The sequence below is a fragment of the Vigna radiata genome, chromosome 1 (genome assembly GCF_000741045.1).
Source record: "Vigna radiata var. radiata cultivar VC1973A chromosome 1, Vradiata_ver6, whole genome shotgun sequence".
Classification (NCBI taxonomy): domain Eukaryota; kingdom Viridiplantae; phylum Streptophyta; class Magnoliopsida; order Fabales; family Fabaceae; genus Vigna; species Vigna radiata.
The window spans coordinates 7,909,303-7,919,977 of NC_028351.1; the positions used below are offsets into that span (position 1 = coordinate 7,909,303).

The following is a 10,675-nucleotide window of genomic DNA, read 5'->3' on the forward strand; positions in this document are numbered from 1 at the left end:
GTATGCTAGATAGCTTTTAATCTTTTAACTATTTTAACTTATTTTATGATTTGTGATTATTGTATATACTTTCATGATGGTGTTTTACATGAGAACAAATGATGTTTTAAATTAGACTACTCAATAAGATCGAAAAAAGATCATATGAGATAACCATTATTTTCATAAGAGTTTATATTTTTTAAATAATAATGTTTATTATATTTAGAATTTTTTTATTTACAGGATGATTATAAACTTATTTATACATATGAATTATATCTTGTATTAGTAATTAGTAAAGTGATTACTAGTAATATAAATATAGATTTTAAGTGTTACAATATTACTTTATAGCATAATTAAGTTTCCATTGTTTTACATAGTTATTTTTTATAAATTTAGTACTTTTAACATTAGTTATTAATAGAGTTAAGTAGATTAAGTTTGTAAAAATCCCATTAAAAGACAAGATTAAATCTTTCTTATTATTTATATCTTAAAATAATTTCATTTTAGCAAATTGATTCCACTTTTCAGAACTCACGAAAATAATAGAAAGTAACTCCTAAACTAAAATATTTTATTTCATAATTAAAAAGGAATTCTAAAACACAAGTACTACAAATATAAATTGTAAATCAAATACTCTCCAGATGTTAATTTGTGTTGATATCTTGTAATTAATATTGTTTATAGAATATATTTGATTAACTAAATTTAAAAAGTACACAACTTAATATGTTTCATAATATTTTTTTCATAATTTATATTTTAATAGATAAATATTATAAATTATTTCAAATTTAGTCATATTTCTAGAGAATTGTTATTTATTATTAATCTCTATTTAATTTATTTTAAATTAGCTAATTTATAAAAATTGAATTAAAAGTCAACAACATCTGCAAATTTGATGATAGAATACATATTTCAAAGCAAACCATGTCATATGTATCTTCGTTGCTTCTTACGACATTGATTTTGTTTATTTAAGGAATATTTTCCTTCGAATCATCACTTTTAACTTTCATGCATCCCACATTTCTTCAACAAATACTTTTTCTGACAACTTAAATTGTTTGTCGGACTTAACATTTATTAGCTAATAATATCGATTAACTAATTTGTTTATTAAGATTAAGTTAATCTTCCAAAACTAGAACTGCTATATTTAGTTGCAAATAATATTTGTTATATATAGATCATATTTGTGTATTAAACATTTTTTTATATAATTGAAAAGTAAATTTAAATATTTAAAATATAGGATTAAATATATTTTTATCTTTTAATTTAAGTAGAAATTGAAATTATTTTATTTTTAAAATTTTGCTTCAATTTAAATTTTTGACTTATGAAACATGTTATTTAATTTTTTTAACTAAATTTTATTAATTTTATTTCAGATTTTAAATATTATCATCAATTAAAACTGAAATAAAGATAGGTTATATAAAAATATTATCATAAAACATAATTAAAATATAAAAGAAAAACTTAAAAAATTGATTAAATTATATAGAGAGAGAAAGAGGGAAGATTAAATTATAACAAAATTTTAAAAAAGAAAAAATACATTTTTAACTAATTAAATTATAATAAAACTGTGATTTTGTTTTAAATTTATTATAAAGATAACTATATGAAAATGTGTTTTAGTGGAAATATTAACATATACTATCTTAAAAAGGTTAAGAGAGAAATCGATCATACTTATATACAAATTAAATTACATTTTAAAAATTTATTGCATAATAATCACGCAACTTATATGTTTATTAATTTTACTTGTACCAATTAAATTCCTTAGAACAAGATATGTTAATTAGAACAAGATATGTTAAAATAAGAAGGAAGGTTGTAAGTATTTTATTATTATTATGGAATTATCAAAGATATTTGATCCTAATAATTTATCGTTTACAACACTTCTTTCAAATTGATAAATAAATATTAATTATTCTCGATTTCTTTATAAGATATTAAAATTTATTCTATAGAGATTTTTTTTAGTAAAACTGTTTATTATCTGAAATAATATAATTACACTAGCTAGGTATTAAAGTTAGTGAACTAAACACACATCTGAAATAATATAATTACCCTAGCTAGGTATTTAGTATTTTTTTTATCAATAATTTATGTTTGGGTTTTGAATTTATCATTTTATATTTCCTAAATAGATTAGTTATTTTAATTTCAAACTAATTTATCCTGTTTAAATATAGATATTGTGTAAATTTAATGATCATATTTGTAAGGATGGTAACAAATGTGTTTTATTGATGTTGAAAGAGTAACCAATGTACAATATATAGAATGTATATAACCAGCATACAATAATTAACGTACAATAATAAGGAAAAAATATATCAATTATTTAAGACATAATCAATTATTCAGAAACTAAATAAGGTTTGAGGCAGACTTTTAGTGAATATGTTTGTTAGCGGGAGATCAGAAGGAATGAAATGAGTGATGAGTTTGTTAGATAGAATAAGCTCTCGAACAAAGTGATAATCAATATCAATATGTTTAGCACGTTTGTAAGCCACCGGATTTTGGGAGAGGAATATAGCACTGTTGTTGTCACAAAGAAGAGTTGACGCTTGATAGGAAATATGCAGATAATGTAGAAGATGAGTAATTCATATCAGTTCAGCTGCTGCATTAGCCATGACTCTATAATCTGATTCACAACTTGATCGAGCTACGGTTGGTTGTTTCTTAGAACTCCATGAGACGAGATTACCGCCTAAGAAAATGGAATAACCATAGGTAGATCGCCTAGTCTCAATACATCGAGCCCAATCAGCATCCGAGTAACCAAGAACATTAAGGGAAGCTCCACGGGTGAAGGATAGGCCATAGGACATGGTGCCCTTGACATATCGAAGGATGCGTTTAACTGCTTGAAAGTGATCATTTGTTGGAGCTTGAAGAAACTAACTAACCAAATTTACCACGTAGGACAAGTCAGGACGAGTCATAGTGAGATACTGGAGTGCACCAACGAGAGAGCGATAGTGAGTGGGATCAGAGAATGGATCTCCTGTGGTTGTCAGTTGAATATGAGGTTGGAGAGGTGAGGTTGTTGGTTTTGCATCCAACATCTAGGCCTTAGATAAAATGTCTTGAGCGTATTTGATCTGCCTAAGAAAGACACCATTGGTAGTGTAGTGGACCTCGAGACCAAGAAAGTAATTTAGATGGCCTAAATCCTTGATAGCAAACTCAGTTTTGAACCTGGCCAAAAGTTTTTGAAGTAAAGAATTATTATTCCCTGTCAAAATTATGTTATCAACATAAACAAGTATATATAGAGTGGCAACAGTGTTGTGGTAGACAAATAGAGATGGATTTGCCTTGCTTCAGAGGAACCCAAGACTGAGCAAAAACGAGCTGAATCGTTGAAACCATGCAAGAGGGGCCTGTTTGAGGCCATAAAGAGCTTTCCAAAGTCGATAGACATGATTTGGGTATCGAGGATCAACAAACCCAGGAGGTTGTTCCCTATAGACAAGATGTGTCAGGTGCTCATTCAAGAATGCATTGTTGACATCCAATTGATGAAGAGACCAATTATTCATTACTGCTAGAGTGAGAATGACACGAACAGTGGGAACTTTAACAACAAGACTGAAAGTGTGATCATAGTAAAGACCAGGTGTTTGAGTGAAGCCTTGTGCAACCAATCGTGCTTTTAATTTGTCAATTGACCCATCTGAAAGATATTTGGTGCGAAACACCCATTTGGATCCTACAATGTTGGTGTTGGATGGGCGTGGGACAAGATCCCAAGTATTGTTGGAGTGTAGGGCCAGGAGCTCTTTATGCATAGCATCCAACCAACCAGGATGTTTGGCAGCGGATTTGAATCCTTTGGGTGTAGAAGTGGTAAGCAGAGCATAAAGAAGAGAAGATGGTTGGTAGGTGGTAACGTCAACAAAATGACGATGCCAAAAAATACCTGATTTGGCGAGTGTGACCATAGGATGAGTAGACTGGACACTACGGTGTATCTGTGGTTGAGTATCAGGCATGGAAGCAGCAATTGAAGGAGTATCTTCAGCATGACATAGACCACAAGGTGTGGTTGATGAGTGCACAATTTCCTTGTATAGTGGCAAAGAAGAAGCTGGTGCAGGAGCTGGAACAGGAATTTCAGGTGTTAAAGTTGGTTCAACAAATGAAGAAAAACCCAATCCGGAAATTGGAGATATAGTTCCTGCTTTTGAACACGAAAAATAAAGTTCATCAAACTTGGCATGTCTTGTTATGTATAACCGGGAGGTTGAAGGATCCAAACATTGAAATCCTTTATGGTTGCTGTTGTATCCAAGAAAAATACAAGGTGCACTTGGAGGAGACAATTTATTAGTGGCATAGTCACGGAGACAAGAATAAACCTGACAGCCAAAAGGATGAAAGTGAGCATAATTAAGAGGAGTATTATATAAGGTCTCAAATGAAGAAACACCATTTAGAAGAGTAGTCGGTAACCGATTTATGACATAAACAGCACAACAAAAAGCATGTAGCCAATAATGAGCAAGGAGGTGTGAATGAAAAAGCATTGCAAGGCCCGTTTTAGTGATGTGGCGATGTTTGCGTTCAGCTCTACCATTTTGGGCTGGTGTATGAGGGCAAGTCATAAGATGAAGAATTCCAGCTTCATTTAGCAATGTCTTGACTTTGCTATTGTTGAATTCGGTGCCACCACCACTTTAGAAAAGTTTTTATAGTTGTATGAAACTGATTTTCAACAAATTTCTTGAACTAGACAAATACATAATAAAAATCAGATTTCAGGCGCATTGGATATAACCAAGTGAATCTGGAACAGTCATCAATGAAAATCACATAATATCGAAACCCAAATTTTGAACAAACGGGAACAGGTCCCCACAAATCACTATGAATTAAATCCAGCACATGCGATGCGCATTTGTCATTTAGGGAATAAGGTAGTCTTTTGCTTTTAGTTAATTCACAAGAGCCACAAATGAAGGGAGTTGGTAAAATAGAAGATAAAGACAAAAGACCTTTTTTTCTTAAATGAAAAATAGTATCGAAGTGAACATGACTCCCAAACAACAATGCCATAATTCAAATGATCCTCGTAGCTTATTGGAATTTAAAACAAAAACAAAGACATTTTGACCATGCTCCAATACATATAAGTTGTGCTCACGCCTCTCTTTTGTTAGAATTTCCTTTGTACCCTTTGCTCAAGCAAAAGAGATGTGTCAGTAAAGATAGAGTTTCCTTTGTACCCTTTAACTAGACGATTCAAATATTTTTATATAATCTATAAATAATTTTACAGCTTTGTAAGTTATAGGAAAAATTATCTTAACTTTTGTATTCTATTATTATGTATATCATTTATTAGAATAATAGGGTTGTTAAAGAAGGCATGGATGGATGAAATATTAATGTTAAAATGTAATTAAATTAAATGTAAGTTTTAATTAAAAATGACATAAGGTCATTACAGGGATAAAAGATAAGATAGATTTTTGGTGGAGATGACTTCAATACCTTTAATTTTTATTAATAGAATTAGGCTATTTGTTGAGAAAATGATTTCTTTTTTATAAAAATCTTTATCATCCCAAGTTAACATTTAATTATACATGCAACTTAACTTAAAATCTTGAATGTTTTAGTTATAAGAAAATCTCATGTAACTAAAAACAAAATCCAATTACTCATTAAACTTTTAGTTTAATATGACAAATATGACATGTATTCTATGACCACTTGATTAGTTAGAAATCAAACACAAACTTTTCGATTTTACATGAAATAATTGATGGATCAGTTGGTCAGATTAAAGACATGATAAGTGTTAAAAATAATCACATCAACAACTCTAAGGGAGATTATTACTGTTTATGTCAAAATTAGGTCGACACTATTTAAAAATCTATCATAAAATCTATAAATATAAATTTGATGTCAAGATAATTGATTATTTTTACTACACATTTATTGTTAAAGCATTATGATAAATACTAATTTTAACATTAGAGTGTTTTATACAAATAATATCTCAGACTGAAAAATATAAAAGAAAATTAGAGTTGTGTTAAATTTCAGTATGACGGATGTTTTTACAAGCAGCTCACTTCAATATGGGAATACACTTGAGTTCTGGTATATTGCTAGAATAATAACATCTGCATTTGAAAGTACATAATCCTAGTAATTAAAATAACAAATCACAAAGCCAAATTTTTACACATCTGCATTTCTTTAATACTGTCTATATGTAATCATGTGAGTTGTAATGTTTAGCTTACAAATGACCATGTTGTATCAAACATTAATAGTTTTATTACACACTTTCACCTTTATATTCAATCCCTTCAGTCAATGTGGATTGACCCTTCACAACTATACAAGTGCTATAATTATTTTCAATCTCTTTCAGACATTTTATCATACAGCTCATGCACAATTGTATTTTTCTTGCTTTTCAACCAACAATCCATCAAGGAATTGCCAAACACAACTTTGAAATAAATATTGACCATTACTTTCTCCAAAGTTTCTATTATTTTGAATTAATGAAAAAAGATGGACTAGAATTGGAAAAAAATTTACATTATCAAAACATTCATATTATATACGACGATTAAAAAGAGAAACATACTTTTATTATATTGTCAGTATAATTATGGTATATAATTTAGTAAATTTTGGATAAATTCATTATCCCACTCGTTAAAAAAAATATCGAATTGAAATGAACTTTATAGTAGATTGGATTTAATTAATTAATTTAAGTCAAAAAGTTAAAAAATTGATTTTATGTTATTAAAAAATGTTATTTTCAAGTATAAAACTAATTAAAATACTGATTTTTTTTAAGTAAACCAATAAATGAAGTCATAATAAATTTATTCAAAACTTAAAAATAAAATATAACGCAATTTATATAATACAATTATAAAATATAAATATCGAATTTATTAAATAATATGTATATGAGTGGGTTAGATCAAATTAGATACAATCATAAATAATACACAATCTAACTAAATCGAGTTGGATTTGATGAAATTAAATTATCAGATAACCTAACCCAATAAATATTATCAATGATTAATAAAAATATTATCAATAGTATAAAGTGTTGGAATTGCAAGTGAATCAGAAATGAAAAATAGAACACTATATAAAAGTGAAAGATCATTAACTCATTGTCTCACTTTTAAATAAAAAGTGGCATTAATCATTTATATGATTAGACTCATATCTTATAGGTTTAAACCTTTTCTTTGTTCCTAAGTTATGAGTGGATGTTCAGTTTAGTCCCCGTTTTTAAAAATGTAAACCTTTGATTCCTAAGTTATAAAAAATGTATCAAATGAGTCCTTTACTGATGTTCATGGTCAAAGTACAAAAAACAATTTAAAGTATGTTATTATTAAGAAACAAATCAGAGCAATCTAAAATATGTAGAAGTTGTTAAGAAACAACCAAAAACAGTATTTCAAGTTAAAAAAGGACTCATTTGATACATTTTTTATAACTTAGGGACCAAAGATTTAAATTTTAAAAAACGGAGACTAAACTGAACATCCCCTTATAACTTAAGAACCAAAAATAGGTTTAAACCTATCTTATAAATGTTTGTGTCTCTTCGTTGAATCCCACTTGTATAAATCAGCAATATAATAGTGTGATATAATAAGAAGTGTAAATAATGATAGAAGACAGGAAAAGACAAAGTATGGATCGACAAGAGTAATCAAACTTTGGCATCTTCATGCTCTACTTTTTATTTATTTATTTTTGTTAAAAATATATTTCTTTAAATTAATAAGCTTATTTTCTAATAATTCAAACTCAATAATGTTAGAAGAACTTTATGATCGTATAAGTGAAACCAATCAAATGAATTTATTATAATTTGATGGGATATAAGGGTAAATTTAAAAGTTCAAATTTTCTGTTGATTTATTATATATATTTTTATTAGTTAGAAGATTTTAAAATAATAATGATAATAATTAATAAATTTACATATAATAATGTAAAAATAACAAATAACTTCAGACTCGTTAATTAATGAAATTAGTTAATTATGTTAAATTTTAAAAATCTTGATATTATTTCTATAATGTCTGAAATATAGTTTTACCATACAAAACAACTATCAAGTATATGATCAAACTTATTATTATTTTATACAAATTGTTTCGGTATGAATTTCTGGGACCGAAAGAACTGACTTGGGTGATGTGGCACTCTCACTTTGTGTTGCCTGACTAGGTAGATTGGTGCACCTTCTCTCGTGAACTGAACACCCACTCTCCTACAATCTTTAACTGTCCAGAAATCTCCAAGCTTTGACCGGAGGGGGGAGGTACCTGCAATGGTACTCCGACGCCCAAGTTAGGGTTTAGTAGTGAAGAGCCTTGAGTGCAAGGCTAAGGACTCTCAATATGAGAATATAGAGTGAAATCACTCAACTAATTCAGAATGAATTAGTTCAAGAATCGCAAATCTACTGTGGAGTAAAATAGCATAAGAGAGAGCGTACCTGACTTGTGATTCTAGTCCTGTATATATCGATTATTTATCTAATATAAACAGCATATAATATAAACAACTATACCTGAATATCTGGTTGTTGAGATCTTATCTGATCTTATCTGATACTTATAATATTTGTTAAGATATAATTGCAATGAATTATATCCTCATGATGGACCATCGGCCCAATGATAACGACCCATCATTTATGACTAAGGTCCATTAATCATTTGGACCGTTCGGTTACTAGTCGTAACCGTTCGGCCCAAATAGCATATCGTACATCATCCCCCCAAGTCCAAATGAAGCGTTGGGCTTTATCAGTGATTAAGTGCAGGACTTAAAGTGTGAAGGATGAATTAGCTTAGCTGACGTGTAATCTCAGCTAACCGACCGTTTTATGCGACGAGTAATCTCGTTATACCGATCATTTCACGCTATGAGTAATCTCTGTAGGCCGATCGGCTCAAGTCATGAGTAATCCCAGTAAACCGGTCTTCCAGTCGTTCGAAGGTGTTTTAACTGGTTACTGCAACGCAGCATTTTGAAGCGCGTCGCTTAAATTCCAAGTCATCATTAACTTTTCCCGCCTTGCGAGTAGTTGAGGAGTCGAGATTGCGTGACCGTCAGATCGTTTCGATCCAACGACTGAGGGTTTTTCTGAAGGTTTTTGCCAGTTTCGGAGTCATTAATGCAGGGTTTGCAACCGTCATTTCCATTTTCCCTGCATTTCGAATTCTAGAGCATCCTATCATCTTTCTTCCCAATCTTGCTTCATCGGAACCTTTCCTTTCCCATTTCTCCAAGTCACTCCACTGTCTCAGGTAAACATGAATTCTCCCCTTGGCCTAGGTTGTCCGTCGTCAGTGGTGGAAGAAAGGGGGCAAGAGGTGCCAACCAGTTCATCTGATAGGCCTCCCGTCGTAGACCAGGTAGGTATTTCCACCATTCTTCACGGTAGTAGGGTTTTTGTTCACGGTGGTGTCGCAGTAGACGACCATGCCGAACCCCATGTCGATGTTATTAATTATGACTGGGCATCGCGAAATGTTAATGACATCTCCAGTTCTTTCACTGATAAATTATCCTCAGAATTTTGGATAGAAAATAGCTGTGTCCTTAGGAATCTAGGTTATGGGCGCTCTATGAGATTGGCCCCATGTCGAGAAGATGAAAAGGTCTTCCACCATAAACATAGCTCAAAAAGGCATTTCTTTTACATGTATCCATGCTTATTTGTTGATATGTATCTTAGACTCCCTTTCTCTGATTTTCACATGGATGTGTTGAGAAACTTGAATGTTGCACCTACGCAACTTCATCCAAATATATCAGGTGAGTTTGTTTATATTTCATTCTGTTTATATTTTATTCTGTTTTATTGATTTTATATCAATCCAAAGTCTATAAATAAAGAGCAAAAGGCTCCAAACAAGGTACGTTTTGCATTCTCTCACACTCATACTTTCACACCTAACTGAGTTCAACCCTCTCTCCGTTCTAAGCATCAACTTGCTGAGGATCGAGGGTCTTCCTACATCGACGTCTAACTTGATCGTCGGAGTGCCTTTACAGGTACCCCCCCTCCCGGGTGAAGGTTGGAACTCAACGGACAGTCTAAAGAACGGACGACGAGGATACTTGAAGATCTCGCATCAGAAAGAAGCATAATCGCGTCATCAAGGTTAGTGCTTTCGGTCCCAGAAATTCCTACCGAAACATTTTGGCGCCTACCAATCTACCTAGTCAGGCAACACAAAGCGGGAGTGTCACATCACCCAGGTTAGTTCTTTCGGTCCCAGAAATTCATACCGAAACATTTTGGCGCCCACCGTGGAGCCGAGCGGCAAGCCCAAATGACGACCACGAGGAGCATGGAAGAACAACAAAACACCACAAAGATGATCAGAAACAAAGACGAGCGTTCGGTCTCAACATCACTATTCGGATCAAACCAGAAACTTTCATCAAAGTGAAAACTACTCTACAGGAATCAACAAGGTACTCGGCCTCACAGGTTTTCGGCCATTCGGCCTCACAGGTATTCAGCCAATCGACTTCACTACTTTACAGGTACTCGGCCATTTAGTCCCACATATCTCGTCTACTGGGAGGTTCTTCAGGAACTCCTGGGCCACGGACG

The 10,675-nt window shown here is 31.4% G+C and overlaps 1 protein-coding gene across 1 annotated transcript; it reads right to left on the minus strand.

The window, feature by feature from the left end:
• Nucleotides 1–2,630: 2,630 nt before the first annotated feature.
• LOC106756682 (uncharacterized mitochondrial protein AtMg00810-like) lies at nt 2,631–3,095 on the minus strand. The gene is made up of 2 exons (XM_014639204.1): nt 2,946–3,095; nt 2,631–2,864 (listed from the first exon to the last, which is right to left on the minus strand). The coding sequence occupies exons 1-2, from the start codon at nt 3,093–3,095 to the stop codon at nt 2,631–2,633; spliced, it is 384 nt and encodes a 127-aa protein (XP_014494690.1).
• Between the last annotated feature and the right edge of the window lie 7,580 nt (nt 3,096–10,675).

What these genes read in the sequence shown, in the direction of transcription:
- LOC106756682 (XM_014639204.1), bottom strand. Translation starts at nt 3,095, where the DNA reads ATGTTGGATGCAAAACCAACAACCTCACCTCTCCAACCTCATATTCAA. An exon ending in GTCCTGACTTGTCCTACGTG is followed by an intron (nt 2,865 to 2,945) that starts GTAAATTTGGTT and finishes CGATATGTCAAG; the next exon opens with GGCACCATGTCCTATGGCCT.